The sequence below is a fragment of the Dicentrarchus labrax genome, unplaced genomic scaffold (genome assembly GCF_905237075.1).
Source record: "Dicentrarchus labrax unplaced genomic scaffold, dlabrax2021, whole genome shotgun sequence".
Taxonomy (NCBI): Eukaryota; Metazoa; Chordata; class Actinopteri; family Moronidae; genus Dicentrarchus; species Dicentrarchus labrax.
Genome location: NW_026136702.1, coordinates 2,630,208 through 2,652,609, shown reverse-complemented (window position 1 = coordinate 2,652,609; position 22,402 = coordinate 2,630,208). Strand labels below are relative to the sequence as shown.

The window sequence follows — 22,402 nt, the reverse complement described above, 5'->3', positions numbered from 1 at the left end:
TAGTTTTAGATGATGTTTTAAGTGCAGTGATAGGTTGGGTTAGTTTATATGGAGTTTGTGTTTTGCTCTTTGGGGAGGTGCAGTCAGGTGTAATGGACTGATTTAGCTCACCTGGAGTTAATTAAGGGTGCTGTCTGGGATCTGGAACACTGACAGAAGGCACAGCCGAGGACCCTCTGGGAGGCGGTTCTTGCCATGATGCCGGCACTGCACTCCTCTCTCGGAGGGGTGGTGTGTCATCGGCGTTGAAGACAGAAAGACAAGGGAGCTGCTCCAGTGTTAGGAGGGGAGGCCAGTTGTCAGAGTGCTATTGTTTCTTTCACTGTAAGTGCTAGCCTGTGTAATGTGTTATTTGTCTGTGTGTGGAGTTTTTATGGTCCATTAAGGGGTGACAGAACTGTTGGGAGTAGAGAGGGTGTTAGGTGGTAGGGGGGTTGTTCATTTTTAATTAACAAATAAGTTCTGTTATGTAACTTTATGTAGTTATGTAATGGCAGAATCTTGAATGCAAGGTGCTTCGTATAATGGTAAACCAGCTAAATCAAGTTCTGAATAAGTAATATTTTTGTTGGTGGAAGATGTTGTTTTACTAAACAGGAGCTTGGCTACATTATGTTATTATACAGAGTCATGCAAATTGTTTAGTAAAACTTTAAAACAACAATTAGTTAATTAGTCCATTTGTCTTTTTAGTTTTTCATATTAATAAGTTACCTTTTATCATGTTTTAGTCTTGTTTCCATCGTGAAGAAAAGGTTGTCAACGAAATAAAATTCCATAGTTTCTTTGACAAAATTTAGTTTAATTTCATCTCAAAACTGTCACAGATTTCAAATGAAGCCATTTGAATGCTCAGCATACTTTACCTCTTGCACAAGTGTAGGAACTCATAATGAAACATAATGATTGAGACCATGTTTTTTACATATTACAGTAATTATTTGTGGCGGTAAATTCCACAGAGGCAAATTTTTTGGATTGAATTTGGTGAAAACATATTTTCAAAATCTTCATGACAACCTATGACAAGTGGGCATAAAAGTCTCATCTCAGTGTGGTGAATCTACAAGTAATTGCCAATTTTACAGTGGGACAACCCACCCTGGTTACCCAGAGATTTAGTGGACATGCTCGTGAGGATGGATCACCTCAAACTGTACCTTGCTTAATGGAGCATAGGAAGAGGTGGAGTGAGTCCCGTCCAGAGCTTCTAATCACACCATCAATCAAATTAGTTCCCATTTGACTTTTTGTAAAAATACCAAAAGAACACGGTGCATAATTGCTTTTCAAAAAATATACTTTAATACAGACATTTTTATAACCAGCGTGCATCTATGACCTGTAAACTCATGTAAATCAAACTCAAGACAAAAGTACCCATGACACAAAGAACATACAACAGAACAAGTATTGACATGCCTTCTGTAAGTACAACACAACAAACAAGTGGAGCAGCTTGATATTCAAGGTTGGGAAGTGAGAAATAGGAGCTTTAACCCATCTATACATGTTGGGAGTGTTCCCTCCCCTTATCAGCATGCAGTGCAGTCTGTAATCCTTGCACCAGAATGTAACACTGGCAGGTTTGTTTGATTTATAACCGGTCGGATCTTCAAGGTGAAGTCACTACTTCCCAAAACCCCTACACACCTACAGTATCTTCGCGTCTAGATGGGTGTCTGTATGTGTGTGTGTGTGTGTGTGTGTGTGTGTGTGTGTGTGTGTGTGTGTGTGTGTGTGTAGTGGGGAGGCTTGGGAAAGGTTAAATAAATTGGTACCAGCTGGTGAAGATAGGTGTGTGTGTGTGTGTGTGTGTGTGTGTGTGTGTGTGTGTGTGTGTGTGTGTGTGTGTGTGTGTGTGTATGTTTGTGGACACTTAAACAGACAGTTTGTTGACACACAGTAGATATTCCTCACTGACCAGTTGTGATATTGATGCATGGACATTAGTGTAGATAGGCAGTGCTGTGGTGGGAGACAACCACAAGCAATTACATGCCCCAATATAACACACAAGAAACTCTTTAGTGGATTTGTGCTGCTGGATTCTTCTCTTAGACTTCACAGTATCTTGGAACAGTTGATGTAAGCCAATGAATTAGTAGACACCGAAAGCTGGACCGTGATGTTATGGCAGGGTGTTTATAGCATTCACATATATTTATTGGCTGGCTGTGTAACGCTGCCTTGTTTTTGGATGAAGCCTTCCCATCTCACTAGGAGTTCTGCAACCATAAGTCTGCTTGCCTGAGCTCATGTCTACATATTAATACCTTAAAAGATCTGAACTACTCATGTGAAAAGTAATGTAAGACATTTATGACATGACATTTTTTATTTGACCTTGCTGCAGAGGTCTGAGCCATTGAAGCCACAGTTCATTGACACTTTTAAGCTTGGCCTTGTCTGTTGAAAAGCAGTTTGGCTGTACACTGCACCTATGATATATCAATGTTTATACAGATTTTGCCTTGTGCAGCACCAACAGACACAGTATTTGCAAATTATGCATTTACAAGTTGTGTTTATATATTATGGTGGTTGTAATTTGCTGATTTGCTGGAGTGTTTGAATCTAAAACTTACAAAAAATAAATAAAACAAATTCAGAGAATATACTTTAAGAGGGTAAACATTGTCATGCAACACTGCCACGTATACTGAAAATTAGCAATTAAGGACAAAAGACTAGTGCTTTTACTTGCAAAAGCGAATTCTGACAGACCTGAGTTATGGCTTGAACATTTCTACTGGCAACTAAACCACATTTTGCATTATTTTTCTCTGAGTTGACTAAGTAAAACATCTGGATTGCCTTATGCCACAAAATTGGACCTGGAGGTTGTGGCAGATGAAAGCTCAATATTGAACACCACCTAAAGTGGGGGCAAAGAGTTGCCAGAATAAGCTGGCAGATAGGGGAGAACTGGGATGAAAGTAAGAATAAATGTAATTTTGAAAGATAACATTACGTTGTGATCAACGACTCATGTGTGTGTTCTATCAATACCAGATGCTGTTTTTGTTCGAATGTGGAATAATGTCTTTTTTTATTTGTTGTATTACTAACATAAATTCTCTTTTTCTTTGTTTTATTCATTGTCACAGTTGTGACAGATACAGTGCATTGTACAAACGCTTTTTGTTACTGTAGACGGATGAAAGAAACGTCTGTTGACTCCTGACAGTTTAACCTGACTCTTCTAAATTGAAAAACTGACATGGCAAACATCAGGATGTTTTCAAGTACTAAATAATCTGTCAGATGATCATGACTATGACACATGAAACAACTTTCCACATGTTCCATTTCATAAAACATTATTACTGCTTGAGTAGATTTAATTGGTGTGAACAGCTATTTAGGTAAATCTTTGACTTCCACGCGAGCGTTTGTGGTCCTGGTAAGTGTTGTGTGCTGTAAGTGCTGACGCAGTTAGGCCTATCACACTTATATGGGTGCAGATAAAATTGCTGTGTTACTTTGGTACCAGTTCTCCCTCACAGCAATCACCTTATTACACTGTTACAGTGAATGAGTTTGAAAAGTAGAGCCTCACATATGGAGACACGGAGGAATATTCATTTGAAATCATGTTTCTGATCACCTTAAGTGGTGATAAAAAATATCTGGGTCTTAGAAAGTGTAGCAACTTTCTGCACTATCTAGTCCCTAGCCCCCATTTGCTGCTGGACAGGTAGCATATAGTTGGTTTATAGAAGCATATTTGTGCTGAGCTAACTGCTGCCGGACTGGGCTATAGGACAGCGGTGAGATTAAACCATACAGCAACAACTATGAGCTAAAGACTCTGAAAAGGACACAGCTGCTGATAGCTGTTGGGTGATGGTTCTCTGTGATTTTAGCACTATGAGCAATTCTTTCACAACACACTGAGGCATCAACCGCTAACACAGAAAATACTGATTAATGCAGATAGTAGATAAGTTCCATAAAGGTTATATAAAAAGTGTAGATTTCATCATCAACAACAAAGCAATAATGTTCATGAAAAATAAGATTTTCAGGGAAACACTGGTGTGGTCTTCACCGTAGTCTCATGTGGTTATGCTAATTATATCAAGGCATCACAATTCATTTGGCACAGATGCACTGATGCTCAACGATGCTTAATGTTACTCCTACCAGACTGGCCAAACATGATTGGAACACACACTCAGTACATTGCAAACAGACACCATACTGTTACTTTTATAACATAGTGAATCACTGTGCAGCATAGATAATACAACAGTGTTTTGACAAATATCCAGTAATAGTGAACAAACATGCACCACAAAGTCAAGTAGTAGACATTTTAACACTCACTGCTACATCTACTGTAGCTTACATTGAAGTGTTCAATTGTGTGACAGTAGTTAGCTTTAATATTGCTGTTGACCTGTGCTTATAATGCTAATGCTCATTGCTTTTGTACATGGCTGCTTAGCTAAGCCACTCCAGTGCTAGGATATTTTGTGCATTGTATCATCTTCACAGTGCCTTCTGAGGGCTTATCATAATACAGGCAGTGCAACTGCATTCTGTCTGTGTGTATGCACATATGTGTATGTGCATCCTTGTGTGGTGTATGTACACTGTATGTCATGCATTGTATTTGTGTGCATGTTTTTGTGTTTGTTGATCCCCTGCTGGCGCTTCATAAATATATTGTCCTCCAACATCTGCAACAGAGGCAACAGGAGACTGGCATCTCTGAGTCCCATTGACCATCTTCACTAAAGATGAAAGCTTTGACCCAAACTAGTCTATGCGGCATAAACTAAAGTAAAAGTATCCAAATTCAGAAGACTGTTCCGTCCTCTGGACGAGCGGAGATGAATAAAGATGCGCTGCCAAAGCAAAGCACTGAAACAGCATAGAAAAACAACGCTTTCTCTACAGGCGCCATCACAGGGCTTCAAAGGAGAAGGCGAGGACGAGATGAAAGGCTGGATGCATTGTGGTATTTGAAAAACACTGGCTAGCCCTCAACTAACTGATGTCAAGGTTTGCGCTTTTAGCAGTCTCTTTTTTTCATTGGGATATGAGGGCAGACACTATCAAGTCAAATAAAGTGCCCTCTAATGTGACAGACTAGCAGGTGTGCAATGATAGTCAAGAGAACATCCAAGATATTCTCCAACAGCAGGAGAGTCCAACAAGCAAATATTTACAAGACATCTAGCGGGTAAGGCTCTGAGCATTTCTCTGTACAGTTCCTTCTTGTCCCCTCTGTTGTTAAAGCAAATATTGAACAAACTACTGAAACATGCTGGAGCCCAAAACCTTTTCTAGTTTTTGATGTTTTGTGTCTCTTAATTACTTTTGCAAGTAAAATATAAAAAAGTGCTAGAATCATCAACTATGAAAACCCTTCAAAAGTTGAATCTCTGTTCTTCACACTGCACCATCCATCTCCGCAAGAAATGAAGGAAAGATTTAAAGTTCTGCTGCTGTCCAAACAGGTTCTGAAACACACTGTATCTAGATTACAGAAGGTTATATGGACTCTGGGGATTAGAGGACAGTATGAGAACACCAATTGGTATGAGGTTACATTGGACACACTTTGTTCTCTGGGATGGGCAGCTGGGCTAACGAGCCACAGTCGGTTGGAGAGTCATCAGACCTGGGCGACGTAGAGCCACCCACGGGGATACGGGCCGCAATGGCTGACATTTCTCCTGTTTGACTCTCTGCAGTAATCCCTGGTCGCTCTGAGGTCTGGTTGTAGTTGCTTTCTGGGATGGTCCCCTTGCCAGTGAAGAGCTGGATTAGGCACTTCCGGAACTGGACAGAAACACAAGAATTAAAAGCAGTCAGCCTGATTAAAATTATTTGCAATTACAATGTCACTCTCAGTTTAGCTTAGCTTAAAGACTGGAAGCAGTAGGGAGCCGCTTGCTTGTCTAAATTAAAAAAAAAATACAACTAGCAGCACCTTTTTTTAAAACTCACAAATTAACACTTTGTATCACTTTAGCTTAATCTGCAATTAGATTTGAGAGGGATTTACAAAGTGTAGCCTGTGTAGCCAAAAGCAACAATGTTAAGAGAGCAGCAGCTGCTTCAGTCCTCCATCCGTGGCTACATTGGATGCGTTCAGGCACCATGTAGGTCACTCACACTCGCACTCAGAGACCAACACACAGTGACTGTAGTTACACACATAAAACAGAAGAAAGTACTTGAAGTGTAAAAATATGCATCGGGTTTCATGAAGAGATATGTTGCATGGCCTAGACAGCTGGACTGTTTAAAATAGAAATCTGTTCCGTCACAGGCGCACGAGACGGACGACGCAGCTGAAACGCTTCTTCTGTAGACGAGCCATAACTATTTTGTGACAAGCTGCAGTTTATCCATCCACCCAGAACTTAGTGCAAGGTCTCCGCTGGTTGCCTGGCAATCTCGTGGTGATGACAAGACTCTGAGAAATCAATGATCATGACATTTGTTTGCTTAGAAAAAATTAACTGGCAGTGTCTACAGATACACGACACACTGAAAACTTTTTTGTGCTAGTGTGTAAAGTAGCTGTGCAGACAATCAGTAATTCCAGATTTCTAGTGGTCAAGCACATTTCTACTACTATCAGTCACAACATTACGTAACCTGGAAATGTGCATTGTCCTCTCAGACACACACACACACACAATGGCAGTGACAATGACGCCCTGTCAATAACTTTTCTTAGAAGAACATAGCCATTTTCAACCGGTCCTCACTAATAGCCTCACAATCATTGCTTTCCACATTACTTTAAATCTAAAAACACTAATTGACCTTTTTTTCAGTGTTGAAGCTCCCACTCTGTGAAGCCCCGGGGAGAAATCATGATTCCTGACCCTTAATGACCTATCTAATTCAACACGCAAGCCTCCTAACTGCTCCCCTCAAACCAGTAATGCTTTCAAAGAGTGACAATAACACCTCTATTACCCTCTAATGTCATGGAAATGCAAAAAGCTGCAATTTTGCTGTCTATGGCTTTGTTTACTCTAGGACATTAAATATACTGTTAAACCCTTACATGTAGTATTTGTATAGCACTTCCCTCCATCTTTGAAAAGTATAGCTTTTAAAACACACAGAGAATAAGGTCATAAAATGTCATCTTAATGGCAAAATGAATAGCCTGAAACACATTTACCCTGAACAACACAACTGCACACTCGTGCTCACACACAACCACATTACAATTACAAACAGGCACCATGGAGAGCCATGCAAAACCATCCTGCAAACCAACCGTTGATCAGAAGCTGCAGATTTATCAACGCTAATCTAACAGCCTACTTTGAAGACTGTGTGAAATGCAGCTATAATATTTAAGCTGCAAGACATCGCCTTCCTACATGGGCTCCTGACAACGTCTCGGCCCCTGGTGCAGCTGCACCAGTTGCACCATCCTTATTTTTGCCTGTGCTTCCATTTGCATCTTTAAAGCAGTTTAAAGTTGAATTCTAATCTGAATCTTATCTAATAGGCCTTAACCATTAATTATATCACTGCAATACCATGATAACTGTAAGCATCCTGTACTGTAGGAATGGATACTGCCAAAATAATAATTTGGTCTTCACTCACTCCTGAGGCTAATATTTGGCTCTTCATGCTTCACTATGTTCACCAGCTAGTTGTCTCTCTGCAGTTTGTTGCTGGGTTGCTGACCTGGTGACGTTGGCACTCCATGTGGTATGAGTTTGACTGTGTGATTTGGGTTCCCTACTCAAAGTTTATGTTTACCTCTTATTCACCAGCAGGTTGTATCTTTAAAGTAATTTTTATTATCTCGCTGGCTTTCTGCCCCAAAGGATAACATTTTTCCCTAAGGAAAGAAATGCAGGAAGGGTGGAGCAGCACAAAATTAAATTTTCGGGTTTACTGTCAGGTGGACAGTAGACATGTGGGATCATGAAAACACATTTGAGGCAGCAACCAGCTGCTGGGTAGAAGTTAAACATTAATAGTTTGATTGGATTTTTTCCACCTAAGGTTAATAAGGGGGACACTGTGATGTCGCGGAGTAACTGGTCACAAACTGGGACATATACTGTATGCTGGGCAGGTAGCACACAGTGGGTTTTTTAGAACTGCCAGCATCTGGAGACGAGACTGTTGAGAGTCAATCAAGACAAAAAAAGTTCCGGGCTATAAAACCAAAACATGAGTAAAGATGCTAAAACACCATGGATCCATGGATTCAGGTCTTTTGGATTTTTCACTGTGACGCCTTTCACTTTACACATTGTCATTTTTTCCATTATTGAACCTTAAACATTAGTTAACACAGCTTTGAGATGACTACAAATCTACATAAATAATAGTTTCATAAATAATACATTTCATTTCACTGACTGTCTGTTTCGCATACGGATCCTTTCCAGTTCTGATGCTTCTCAGATTGATTTAGTGCAAGTTGTGACAAAGTGACGTCAACCCTGTCTACTCTATACAAGCTGCATTTGTTTGGTTGAACTCAGCTGCAGGATCGCTTTGCTTTCTCCACCCAGATTAGTGAATTAGAGAGCACAGTGCTTATATTATACCTTTTCACCTTTATGAAAAGTATCCAAGGACACAGATATTGAGGTCATGATGCTTTTAGCCCATATGCTTCCTCCTTTGACCATTTCTACAGCAATCATCCTCTTAGAATCATTGACGCTTTTATGAAATACAGATTTGGAATATGATGGGACTGTAAATACTTCTCTCTTCAGAGTCGCTTTCAATGAAGTCCTTGAGCTCTCTAACAGCTTCACGCTAAGCTCAACAATGATCTTTTATGTGAAGCCGGAGCTCTTTTGAAATTACCAGTGTTCCTGCAATCTGTAGGCTAAGTCCACGTGTGACCCCCACAGGTTACCTCCTTAATTACATAAATCACCTGACAAAATGTGCACATTAAAAGTAAAAAAGTAACATTCTCTCTCCTCGTGGCGACCATGGTTTTACTGCGAGATTGCATTTGTGCTCAGAAAACTCAACTCAATCTTTAGCTGCAGGAGTAGGAGGAGAACAAAGTATATTTTCTAAAATGGATCAATAAAGTTTTTCTCTCACGTCAAGGCCCTAGTGGGCAAAACATCAAGTATCCTGTCAAAACAGTCCAGACTTAATTTTCTTAAATGCTTTATTTTTAGTTCTCTGCTTTGCCTTTCCTACTGATCAAGCTGTGTGACATTGAGGGATCAAAGTCTGTGTAAGGCCCACGTGAAATGGATTTATACTAGTAGAAGTGATGAATGGATCTTTCTACAATGTTTCTTCACCTTCGACCTTTTGACATAAAAGATCCCAGGAGGCTCACCTCCTATTGTAACTTTGAGAGAGATATCACAATCAAGCACTAGAGGTCAGCTGACTTCTATAGCACTGGCAATTTGGCTGAAGCTGTGGGAGCTCTACTCAAACCACAATCTGCCTGCTAGCTGTCCTTATTTACATCCAGTCGATGTCTTAGCGGAGACACTGAGTGACCCATTTAAACAGCGGGTGCAGCTCAGAAATGGGGCAATCAGATGGACATGCAGACTGCATGCAGTTGGCAAGGGAGGCCTGATCAAGGCGCTGTGCAAAGCACCTACATGTAAAGTTGGACTTCTTTTCCCCTATCTGAAAATAGATCACTTTAAATTGTACTGTCTCATATTTATTCATGTTTGTCATAACTGGCCTTGACAGTTTTAATGTTCACTCTAGTGGCGGGACTGTAAAGAATTGTACTGAAAAAATAAAACCTGTCATGTACAATAAAAACTTGGCACAGACAATGGAGCAATGGAGGAATACGTGTTAACATGAAAAGGTTGTTAGAGATCTTTAGGAGACTTCAGTTTTATATGAAAGTCCTGGGCACATCCCAGGGGGGATCGGAGAGACATAAAGTCTCCAATAATTCACACATGAACACTTTCTGAATGTTTTGTTTGTGCTCCTCCCTCATGTATATGAACCACTGCACATACTACACATCCATCTTGTTGTGTTTGTCCACTCAAACTCATCAGGATGTAGTCTAGGTAGAACAAGCTCTTATCATGTCTCCACTCCAGCTGTTGATTTCTGTGTGTATTACATTAAACGATATCATTCAACAATGCACTTACTGTGAATATCCTAAAATTAGAGAGTACAAGTAATGAATAAGATGAGATAAATGAATTTGAATTAAAAATGTTGATCTAATCAGACATGACTGAAACGCTCTGCTCAGGCTCCAGCAGTAGATTTGTCTTACAGTCAGCGGTACCTCTGCCTGACCTTTTTTGCACAGCTGCTTTAATTTACTAAAGCAATTAGGAGTCCTGTTAGGCTGTCACATTTGCCAATTAATGGTCCTTAAATACAGTTATTTAGATCTTTGGTGGAACACTATAAATCACTCATCACAGGGGTAATCATGGAGCAGTTTACAGAGAAACTAAAAGAAGAGTGGCTTAAAGTGTCAAAAAGAAATTCAAATGGAATATAGGAACTTATGGACAGGCCTTTTAACCAAACATCCTGTCATATGTTAAAGAACTGCACATAATCACTCTCTTCTAATGGCTTCTGTCCTATAGTCAATATCTGTACAGTCAATAACGATTACCCAAAGAGTGTGTGTTTCACTTACACTGAGGAAAAGAGCTAGACACCACAATGTAAACAAAGTAAAGTAAATGGCAGGAAAAATTTCAGCACTGGGCCTTTTACAATTGCAAGCCTCAAGCAAACCATAGGTGGCTAATGTATATTTTAACAGTGACACGCATGGACAATTGTACTCTCTGGATTTCACATTTCTTTTATTCATACACCATGCATTATTGATAGACAGGCTAACACCCAACAACAACAGAAAAAGCATCTTCTGCTGCAGCTTTCATCTGATGCATACTGTGACGTCTCGCAACTCTGGTCAAGGAAGGAATTTACTGTAGCTACCTGCGCTCTACACTGCTCTAACTATTCCGTTCCTAATATTGAAAAAATGACTTGAATAGATCAAGCAGGACAGGATCGAAGTGGATGAATCAAGTGGTATTTCTCACTTGAAACTCTCAGTTACCTGTTTGTTCATGAAGACGTAGATGATTGGGTTGTAGACAGCAGCTGTCTTCGAAAAGAAGGCGGGGATGGAAGCCATCCTGGGGTCAAGTTCAATGGTTGGATGAGCTGTAACCAGTATGGAGAATGCTGCATACGGTGTCCAGCCCACCATGAATGCCACGATCATCACCACCACCATACGGGTCACCTGCCGCTCTGGCTTCCTGGCAGTGGCCAGGCGCCCATGAGACACCTGGAGGACACAGAACAATGTTGTACAGTACTTTGTAATTTAGCAGACAGGTAATTAAACAACAAATATGGGTTTTTCAAGGCTGATATCATATTCTTGTAAATATATCAAACTTTTCAAAAACACTAAGTGAAAACAGCTCTTAGACAACCATAAAAAAAAACTTGTCATAATGTCCTACTTAATGGCTCCAATCTGTAGCCTTTGGAATGCGCTTTTGTCTGTTTCTTTATATTATTTTATGTGTCAATATTCACATTAAAACATGTTTACTTGAGGCACACCATGGTCAAAAAAGTGAGAAAGGGAATTTATGACAAAATGTGCATTATTGCAGGTTTTACAGGCTCTTTAGGAAGCTATAGTCGTGGAGGAACCTACATCAGCAGCAATGACTGGCCAATACCTTATATGTCCTGTAATAAAAATTCCCAAATTAGGGTAACCTTTTTAGCAAACTAGTGCAACTTGGATGGAGATCTGCATCTGTGAAGCTTATAAACTAACCTATTATTTCTCTTTTGTTTAATCTGAACAGAATTTATAATGCTGTATGCAATCTCACATCAGCCACCACTCACTCTTTATGTAAACAGGGGAAATACAGTCACTGGGTAATCATATTTTATGTACATTTTACAAATGACCTAAGCATGACTGAAAATAGTAAATCAAAAAAATGAGTGTTGTGTTAGAACTAATACTAACCTTCTTGAGCTTCCGCAGGAGCTTTCCATAGCAGTAGAATATTACTCCAAGAGGCAGAATGAAACAGGTGATGAAGAAAGTGATGATGTAACTGTGATATGTCATGTTGGTTGTATACCTGTTCAGAGGTGGAGAAAAGAGATGCTTACATTCACATTTTAAGAACTTTAAAGAGTCAAAACCATACATGAAACCTGACCAAAAGCATTAGAATTATTTTAACAACACATTTTTTGCTTAAAGTAAATGTAAATATATGTACTGTAGAATATGAACTATCAATAACGATAGAGATCGATCAATAGATTGATGCATACAGTCAACAACATGCTAAACAACTTGTTTTATAGCACTTGTCCCTTTCAGAACAAAATGGTTAACAGTCCCATAATTCTCCCGCTATGAGTTGTCTGTGAAATGTCATTTTGACATTCAGAGGCTTTTATCTGCCTGGAGAGAAAGACAACAGTTTTGCACCTCATTTGAGCTTCAGTTAAAAGGGAAATTTCACAGCTGAGACAAATCTCTGTGACACAATTAGGGGACTGGAGGCCACTAATTTAGTCTAATTATGTCATTTCCATTAAAATACCTACTACTGTCAAATGAAACAAGTGCCAGATGAAACTACCTGGCAGACAGAGTGGTGGAGTATCTTAAGTCTTGTTGAACCACAGACGTGTGACTGAGCACACATTTGGGATGCAGCCATTCACACCTCAATCCTCATGAATTTGCAAAATAGTAATTAATTCTCTTTTTTTTTTAAATCTGTTTGTTAAAATTGTTTTTTTCAACAAGACAAGTCAGGAAAGCGGGCAGTGCCATACTCTAATTAAAAGACAAAGTAGAGTTGTTGGGTATACGTGCACAAATTAAATCAACAGGCAGAAATTCTGGGCCCCTGTGAAAGTCGCTTGGCCCTAAAACTCTAAATATCTGTAATTCTTAATGTGTACTAGGAACCATGTGCAGCTCTGAGACCCCTGAATCATTCATTTCTCCCATCATGTAGTGCCCCCAAAGGCAGGATATAAAAATACTAATTTCTGCTAACTTCTTCTAATTGCATCCCTACAGACAGCCATGCACCCCAGACTCACCACATCTGCCCTGTATAGTTTTATTAAAACATAACCTACTGTTGTGTCAAATTGCTGCCATTAGTTTTTGTTTTTTTTCTACCTTTGGTGCCACATGTAGAAAAAGCAAAAACAACTTGGAGGTGAGCCCCTCCAATTTAATGGTCTTTGGGCTGTAGATGTGCATAGTTGCATTCATCCATTCAGTTCAATCAGCAGTCACATTTCAGGTGTATGACTTAATAAGTCACCAAATGCATTGGACTAAACCAATTGAGTCTCTGCATTGAACTGAAATGTATAAAATTACCTAAACAAAGATCTGAAGCTATCATTGATGCACGTGACCAAATGAAGCCTTTAGTTTCCCCAACAGCTCCATCTTTTGGTCAGGAGGCCAAAGTAATACTTCTGTATATGAGCCAGACAGCACTGAAGTCATCTCCAAGACTGCTGTCGCCAGCCAAACTGTCATTTTTGATGTGGTGAACCAGTCCAGTGAATTCTTTCAAACAATCCCAAAAAATCTAATTATGTACAAGAATCAGTCTTTCCACCAGGTGCCCCTGCTCACCAACTGTCACTGTCAGAGTGAATCTCCTCATTTAAACTGGGGAGCTCACATTTAAAAGTTATGCCAACACTGAGTTTTTGAGAGGTCGTTTTTTGATTTAACCACGGGGGGACACCAAGACATGAAATGTTTAAATTATAAACATAGTAACTTTAAAAATGTTGACAGGTTTATTTTTTATGTATGTATTAGGTGAACCACCTTGTATTGTAGCCACCCCCACTTCTTAAAAAAACAGGGGAAGTGAATATTTATTCTATGCAGATTTTATAAACTTTCTATACACAAATGCAATTTATTCCGACAAAACTAGGATAAAAAATAGTTTTTTAGTTAGCAATTTTTGTACTGCAGGTGTCTGACATGAATATGCCAAGTTGTTTTCGCATTACTTTTAAACAGATAAAGTTTTTTTCTTTTTATACACTTTTGCATCCACATACTGCATTGAAGTAGTGTATCAAATATATATTTTTTTGTTTAATCCTCAAATTCCACAGCTGCCACACGTTCCGGCTACACCAAGGCCGCCAGAGCTGATTGCACCCATTCTAGACAACACTCAAGATTCCACCAGAAGCCCAGTGGTACATCCCTAAAACGTCGCAGAAGCATCTCTGGGCTCTGCTCTGTGTATAATACGTGGTTGGTCTATTTTTAACGAAAGCCGTGACCCACTCCAGTCAAGTAGCACAGAGCTGATCGCACTGGCAAGAAGTCAAACAGTAACGGTATAAAGCCACGCCTGGTGGAATTTCAGGGTAACGGGTCGCATGCACGTAACTCAAAAAAATGTGGTTTTGAACAGTAATCACTGAGATCCGGTCCCCAGAAACACAAAGGCTAGACACTGGTGGTGTAAAAGGTTACTGACGTCTGAGCTGGCAACCTTCACCTGTGTGTGTCTTTACGATAAATGATACCTGAGCACTAGAAGGGGTTTTAAAGAAATTCAGCAGCATACTGGTGGTAGATTGTATTCTAACCCCTCACCAAGGATGCAGCCACCTACTGACAATCCACTGACACCAACTTCTCCTGCAATGCTTCAAAACCTTGCATGTATTCTTCTAAACATTCAGAAGCCGTCCAGTGCTGAATATCTGCATGTATCCAGAGATAAAAAGATGCACATAAATGAGGCTTTTAAAATGCATTAGTCTGTGCATGTGGCAACATTGCAGACCTCAACTGTGCTGCTCGCGCTCCTGCTGTTAACTAAATGTTTTCCGACAGAACTCATGCTGCGTGCAGCCAGAGGTGGATCAGGTCATCTATGTGCTGGGTATCTCCATAAGGTGATGTCTTAATTGTATTGTCTGAACCATTCATTCCCTCTGTGCTTCATCTGAGCAATGGTTCCCTTACAGTGCTTGAGGCAAACACTGTAAGGCCGCCTTTGATCAAAGCAGCTAAATAGCATTATCCAGATGGCACCCTGAGGGCCAAGGTCAGAGTCGACCTGTTTCTTAACTTTTTCCATGAGACACATTCACACAGTGTGAGCTAATATGGATGAAGCAGCAATGTAGATCGGAGCCACAGGGCTGACTGTAGAATGTCTGTAATCTATCTGTTGTGGTGTGAGGTAAAAAAAAAAAATAAAAAAAAGACTAATGCAGAGTCATTTCTTGGCTAAAGGTTTGGTTGAATCATTGGGGTTAGTAAAGGTTAAAGTCTAGATTAGGGTTAGGAGTAAATTTGGTGTTACAACCCACAACTTCAATTTTTGGTTCAGTCTCACCGCTCTCATCAACCTCATTGCCAACTGCAGCAAGCAGCTGTTTTCAAGAAAAAGACTGGTCAGACAGGGTTGGACTGTGTTTACCTGTGTAAATGATGCTCAAACACAGTACGAATTGACAGACTATAAATAATCTATAAAACAATGTATATATAATAATCCAGATGTTGAATTCTTAATGTTAAGATGCCATATTATCTGTTGAGAGAATTTGCCAGTCTTTTTGTTACTGCTGTTTACATTCAAGACACAAATTCTAAAAATGCAATACAGGAACTGCATGAGGTCCCCAGAGGCCACATGACAAAACAACTGGACGGTAGTTTTATTGAAGCTGGTGATTTTAGCCAAACAGACCTTTCACCTGAATTTCACCACCATGTCCTCACCCCTTACCAGAGGCAAACAAAATCCTGAACCATGCTTACACAAACATTCCTGGCAGCTACAAAGCCCTCTCGCCCCAACTCTGGATAATCAGACCACATTTCTCTGCTTCTCCTGCCAGCTTACTCCCAGCTGATTAAGGATTAAACCATCAGAAAACAACAGTTAATGTGAACAGATGAAGCTTCCACTGCTATACAGGACTGTTTTGAGAGCACATGTTCAGAGAAGATGAGAACCACACCAACCTAGAGGTATATGCATTATCAGTTCAATTGTACATCAGCAAATGTGTCAATAAAATCATTCCCAAGTGAATGGATGAATATATAGGTGAGGACCTTATTGACAGCCATAAAAGCTGCCTTTCTATCAGGTTACTCACTACCACTACCACTCACTAAGCACATGTGGTAGCCAATCCAGACCATCACAGGCTACAAAACCAGTAGTGAAGCCTCACTGCTGGATGAGTTTAACGCTTTCTTTGCTTTGATTTCCTCAACAAACAGTCAGTTGCCAAGGTTGCCCGCATCCAGAGGACTGACCACTTGCAGTATCCAAGAGTAAATGTGAGAAAAGTTGCTAGGCCTGATTACATCTCTGGTCGTGTACTCAGAACATGTGCCTACCAGCTAGCTAGACAGTGTTCCCACCTGCTTCAAGACAGCCACTGCCATGCCTGTACCTGCTAAGTTTGCAGTGTCCAGTCTAAATGACAACCACCCTGTAACATCCCTATCAGTCCACCCACTTCAGCCACAGCCTGTTCACCCTGCCTCTGTCTGGCAAGCAATACAGAAGTACCACCAGACTATGGAGTTGCTTCTTCCTCAAGCTGTAAGACTCCTCAACTCCACCTCATCCTCCACACTTCACTGTAAATAAGTAACTCATAATTCTCAGTTCTACATTATGCATGTTCTAGATTACACACTGTTGCACTAATCAGTTATGCACATCAGGTTATGAATATTACACTGATATTGCACATATTGAACATATCTTCATGTGTGTATATATACAGTACAGACATTGACTGTATGTAGGTACGTAACTATATCTTCCTGTTCAATATAATTTTGATTTCCTTCAGCACTACATTTATATACTTCTTCTATTTCTATTTTATTGATTTAGTCTTCTAATTCAAAGTATTGGAATATTTGATTTAACACTTTCTGTGTGTGTAGCGTGAAGGGGGCTACAACTGCATTTCATTGTGCAATCCTGTACTGTATAATGACAAGAAAGCTGAACCTTGAACACTTTATAGCTTCTTGTGCTGCCCCCAAGTGGCCGAAAAACAGGTTTAAAGTCTAGGTGTGGATTTTGGTGTTCTTTGGGGGCAGGGAAGCAGGATTTGATTTCAGAATATATTTTTGCTTCTTAAAAATTGGAAAAGGAAAATTTTGTGTGTGAGCATCCACATGGTGTGAGAGACTCAGAAGCCATAAAAACAGCATCAATGTATGATATAACTATAATTTTTTAATATTAAATTGTCACTGTTTTACTGCTCACGGTATTGATACTGAGCCATGTTCTGTGGCCATCCCAATATGACGAAAAAAATTACATTTGATTGCGCAAAAAATTACATTTGATTGGTTCCGATTAAAAACCCATAAACCTCACTCTCACCAGTTTTCATTGGGCTAATTTCTCAGGTACTAAGAAATTTCCACAGTAAGGATTAAGTGAGAAAAAAAACTTTGTTATTTAGATGAATGGGTCCTTTAAGATCAATTTCTCTCTGCTGTCAGTTTAAACAGACTCTGTTGGCTCAGCTCTTTGTGGAGTACAGAGATAAATATAAAATGCTCATTCCTCACCAGTCAGGCTCACAGGTGGTTCCGATCTTGCTTATAGTGTATCTGTTCCAGCCTAACACAGGAGGGAAGGTCCAGATGAAGGAGAAGGTCCAGACGAACAGCAGACCCAGGATTGCATGCTTCGCTTGCAGTCGGACGTTCCCCAGAGGCCGGCAGATCACGAAGAATCGTTCAAAGGACAGAACAGAGAGGGACCACAAGGCTACAATCCCTGAGGCAAAAAGCAGGGGGTCAGTGTGTAGGAGTGTGTAGAAACATATGCCACCATATCCTGGAATTAGTTTTTAATAACTATGAAAATCACTGTGTTCTTTATTTGTTATTTGACACATTAATAAACCTAAACAAATGAATGACACAATATTTGAGCACATAATGTGTGTATTTGCATCCCTTTTAGATTGCCTCCCTCTCCCACCAGAGTGTGAAATCTCATTAGTTTCTTTATGTCCACGCTTTTGGAACTTATCCAACTGGGGTCCAAGATGACCCCCTTTAGTGTAACCACGTTTCTTAATTTTTGACAAAGTATCCCAAATCTGTGCTTTGCAGAGGTAAAAGTGACGGCACTGTTGCTAGAAATAGTTAAATGATCCAGGGTTGGTGCATTAGGGCTGCCTCCTAATGGGCTAAAAAAAAGCCAACTTTAATTATGGTAATAAGTCACTCTCACAGACCGGTTAATTACCTATCTCTCCACAGCCAGGTACTCCTAGTGTCTGCCTACTAGGCGCACTGGAGAGGACAAAAGAGAAAGGTGGAAACCGGGGTGTTCAATTATGTCACACACACATTTAAACAAGAGCCTCTGCAAAGGTTCACTATTAAAATGAACGTCAATGCTTCAATGCTGTTTCTTTAGCTTTTTAAAGTAGACTAAAAGTGACCATCAAAGGGCATGTTTTTCCAGAACAGTGTCCATTCTGTTTATACCCAATAAGTATTTATCTGTAAAGCACAGGTGGATGCAGATAGGAAACCTAAAAATAAAAATAAACAGCATATTTTCTCACCCTGAGCAGAATATTGAGTAGAAGATCCATTCTGCTCATCAGGAAGAGCTACTTAATCACTTTCTAATTTACTCACACACACACACACACCCCCTACACACACACGGGCAATACCAAAGCAACACATCTGTCAATCACTGAAACTGCTGTCAAGACTCAAATTGGAGTGGCTTTCCACCACAAGTCCCTTAAAGATGTAAGCCTCACTTCAGAAGGTTATTGATTATACTTAAGCATGGCTTCCTTGATCATAATTTAATACGTCAACTATTTTCTTTTAGCGCTTCTCATGCTACTAACAGAATGTGTTTTTGTGTTACCGTGTGCTAGAGTGCTCTTTGCCTTGCTATATTTGCTTTCATACACTCCTTAATCATAAATAATTGTACTCTTTAGTATGCTAATTTAGTCCATCATAAGACCCAATACACCAGGATCCACCATGCAATATATCCATTAAACACTCAGAACTAGACACCATGTTATATTGTACAATATTAATTCATTGTCTTTGGCATTTTGTTGCTTTTTGGTATCTATTTCCACTTCAACTAAGACACAATGTAATGCTGGTCTAGCACAGACCCATGTGGCATGTTGTAACTCATAACAAGGACAAAAGCTGTCACATTAAAGTGCCACAAGTTAAACTATTTCAAGTGAATGTAACTTGATAATATTCTCGTAGAATCATAAGAGACTCATAATATTCTCCTGACCATTCATTATATACAATATGAATATTTCCTGATGATAATAAATCTGACCGCAATAAAGACATCCTGTGTCACTCCTCAGTCAGTTGTCCAAGTTGCCAAACTGGAATCGCACAAACCTTGTTACCTAATCCAATAAGGAGCCTTTGCCTGAATTAATGCGATATCCTCCTTTCTCTTGATTTCCTGGACTGCAGGCTTCTCATCAGATGCCCAGGATCCCACTTTGGGAACCTCTGTCTTCTGTCTTGAACAGAGCTTCAGTAGAGACCAAAAACCCAACCCAGTGACTTAGTTAGACGTTATTGGTGGTCACGGTGTTGGTAACCTACTTATGGCAAGTCATGCACTGCAGTACATGAGGAGGCTCCTAAACGTGCAGTTGAATTCTGCCTAAAAGACTCACACTTGTCTTTTGTTACTTACCCTACTGCACATAAGGCAGTAAAGCAGCAAATAGGATGCAGGTACAGTTTTTAAAAAAACTACCCCATAGGCTCAAGTTAATTATACTAATGAAAGTGACTTTTTCAGCTGTTTGCCTGATCTCCTTTCCTGTTTTATATCTTGAAAATCTAGAATACATTTTTACTTTGCACACAGTAATGTCCATCATCACAATCCTTGTGCTCTAGATTTTGTTTTCCATATGCTCCATAATGCAGATTACACTTGCAGAGCTGCATAATGGGGGATGAGCTTTAAAGGGCACATTCTACAAGCTGGAATCGATTGAAGATCTGATTAAACAGTTTTCTTTACATACACATTTAAAAACAACGTAATATGTAGTTAATGTATTTTTTTTGCTGTGCTCCATACATTGTGAATTTTACTGAATATTCTTAAGTAGTATTCCCATATGACAACAGCAAGTAGTTTGTTACTCTGACATAGTAATGGATTTTACATAAACAATCACTTTAAGATATGAACTGTCTAAGAAACTGAGCAAAGTTACTGACACCCTGTTCCCAATCAACTTTTTCAATTTGGCAACACCTGAAGTGGAATTGACTTGTCACTTTTATTTTACCTCCCTCCCAGATGCCCTGCTTTATGAACAGATGTTGATATTAGTGCTGATAGATGAGGATGTGCCATGTGGAGCTGTTTTAGAGCCATCACACTTCTCTGCAGCATGTGTAGTAAACGATAAAAAGCTCCAACACTGACACCTACAGTTATGGAAGTTGTCTTGTGCAGCTTTGCAATTACAGTACTAGAAAAAAAAGGAAAGACATGTAAACCTACCGAAATAAGTGACAGCAAACCCCTCCAAGACGCAAGCCCACTTCCCAAGGAAGAAATAACCCCTGGCGTTTGTCAGGAAACTTATTACTCCACCGATGAGGGAGACCAGAAAGTCAGCGATGGCCAAATTAACTATTATATAGTTCAGGGGTTGTCTGAGTTGTTTGAACTTGAAAGTGACAAACATAACGAGGAAATTTTCGCTCAGAGACAGCGAGGTGACCACAAACATGAGCACGGCCAGGACAGTGAAGTTCCACGGCGCGATGTTCTTGATGGGTCCATTAAACGGATCATCAGCAGTGGAGAGTTCGGCTGCCACGGTGTAGGACACCGCGTTCACTGACAGACTTAAAGTATCCATTGTCCATCCAGAGTGTAGGCTACTTGCTTGGTGACTCTAACCGAGAGAAAATCCTGTTGTTTCTCTTTTTCTCACACTCTCAACTTAATGTGGAGCTGTGGAGCATCCTGTGCGCCCTGGGACTCTTCTTTGACAAAGTTCTTGTTTTGAAGTCCTTGTTGGCTGACGCGCATGGTTGGCACACGGGAGAGAGAAATCCGCCAGAAATGTTGAGTTGTGCTACTTGAAAGCGTGGGTCTGCATGTGAGCGCCGAGTCGTAGTAGCACACGTTGCACGGTGCGAGCAGAGGAAGGCGATGTCTTGAAAAGCGCTGGCAGCAAGTGCATGAATGACCGATCAGTGGCATCTTGGAAGCTCTTATATAGGCGGCTGCGGCATCACTGCTGCCCTCCAGGAGAGAGGAGAGGCGACAGGATGCCGCGCTTTCCTCTTCATTTGCGCGTCTTTGCGCGCTGCGGACACTGATGAGCTTATGGTGGCGATCTGTCCCACGGTCCTTTTACTAGTCGTGATTAATATATCAAGTGGGTCTATGTTATTACACACACTGACAGATCTGGTGGCGTTTTCTTTCTGTGTGCGCAATTCATTAATCGTGTGTAATTAGGCACCCCAGTAGGCTGATTGTGGACATTGTACACGTGTTCACCTTTCACACATTGCCTTAGGACCAAAATAGACTGCATACAGGCAGCTCTGAGTGAGTCAGACACCTACCTGGTCAATTAACCGGATTATTCAATCAAGCCTTACAATCAACTTGTACATACGCCTGTGCTTTGCGCAGGTCTTTTCAGTGTAGTTATCGCACACAAGTCTAAAAATACTTTGAATGATAGTTACAATCAATAGCACTCCTTACTGCAGATAAATGTGGCATTGAGAGGTCAAGTCACTGACACACTGGACTTTGATTATGTCAGACCGACCCCCCAACCCCACCACAATGCTCACTAATCATCCTAGCTTTAAAAAGGGACACACTTTACATCCCAGTGTGTATCCCATTTCAGTCCTGTCCTCCCCCCCCAAAAGGGTTAGGGTTAAAAATAAAAGGATGGATCATATTCATCATAAATTGCACTTGTTTTCAAAGCGAGAGGATGGCTGACTGAGCTATATGCTGCTTCACTCTGCATCTCACTCCTTGCAGCTGCACCAATAAAAGTTACTCATATGGGGACATTTTAAATCTGCAATAAAAAATGTGACAGGTGCACAGGACACACCAGATCACCTGTTTAATATAAATAATGAAAACAGTAAGATTTAGATGAACCCACTTAAGATTAGAGGTTTAGGCAGCTATAATTGGTCAGGGAAAGGTCATGGGAAATCACTTTGAATGTTAGTTGTCAATCCACCTGTCTGTTTTCACACCCTTCATCATGCTAATTCAATGGCTGACTGGTGTCTGTTTCTAGT

General features: G+C 40.2%; 1 protein-coding gene across 2 annotated transcripts; it reads right to left on the bottom strand.

Moving 5' to 3' along the window:
• Positions 1 to 1,864: 1,864 nt before the first annotated feature.
• valopa (vertebrate ancient long opsin a) lies at positions 1,865 to 21,302 on the bottom strand. 2 transcript variants are annotated; one of them, XM_051416485.1, is made up of 5 exons: positions 20,613 to 21,302; positions 17,630 to 17,840; positions 12,008 to 12,125; positions 11,066 to 11,299; positions 1,865 to 5,796 (listed from the first exon to the last, which is right to left on the bottom strand). In XM_051416485.1, the coding sequence occupies exons 1-5, from the start codon at positions 20,974 to 20,976 to the stop codon at positions 5,560 to 5,562; spliced, it is 1,164 nt and encodes a 387-aa protein (XP_051272445.1). In that variant the 5' UTR covers positions 20,977 to 21,302; the 3' UTR covers positions 1,865 to 5,559. The 2 variants fall into 2 exon arrangements, with proteins under 2 accessions (XP_051272445.1, XP_051272452.1); XM_051416492.1 differs by having other exon boundaries at positions 17,630 to 17,831.
• Between the last annotated feature and the right edge of the window lie 1,100 nt (positions 21,303 to 22,402).

Coding starts and splice junctions, on each gene's coding strand:
- valopa (XM_051416485.1), bottom strand. CDS start 20,976: ATGGATACTTTAAGTCTGTCAGTGAACGCGGTGTCCTACACCGTGGCA. Junction 12,126..17,629: donor ACCACCTGTGAGCCTGACTG/GTGAGGAATGAG, acceptor ACCTCTGAACAG/GTATACAACCAACATGACAT. Junction 5,797..11,065: donor ACGTCTTCATGAACAAACAG/GTAACTGAGAGT, acceptor GTTTCTGTCCAG/TTCCGGAAGTGCCTAATCCA.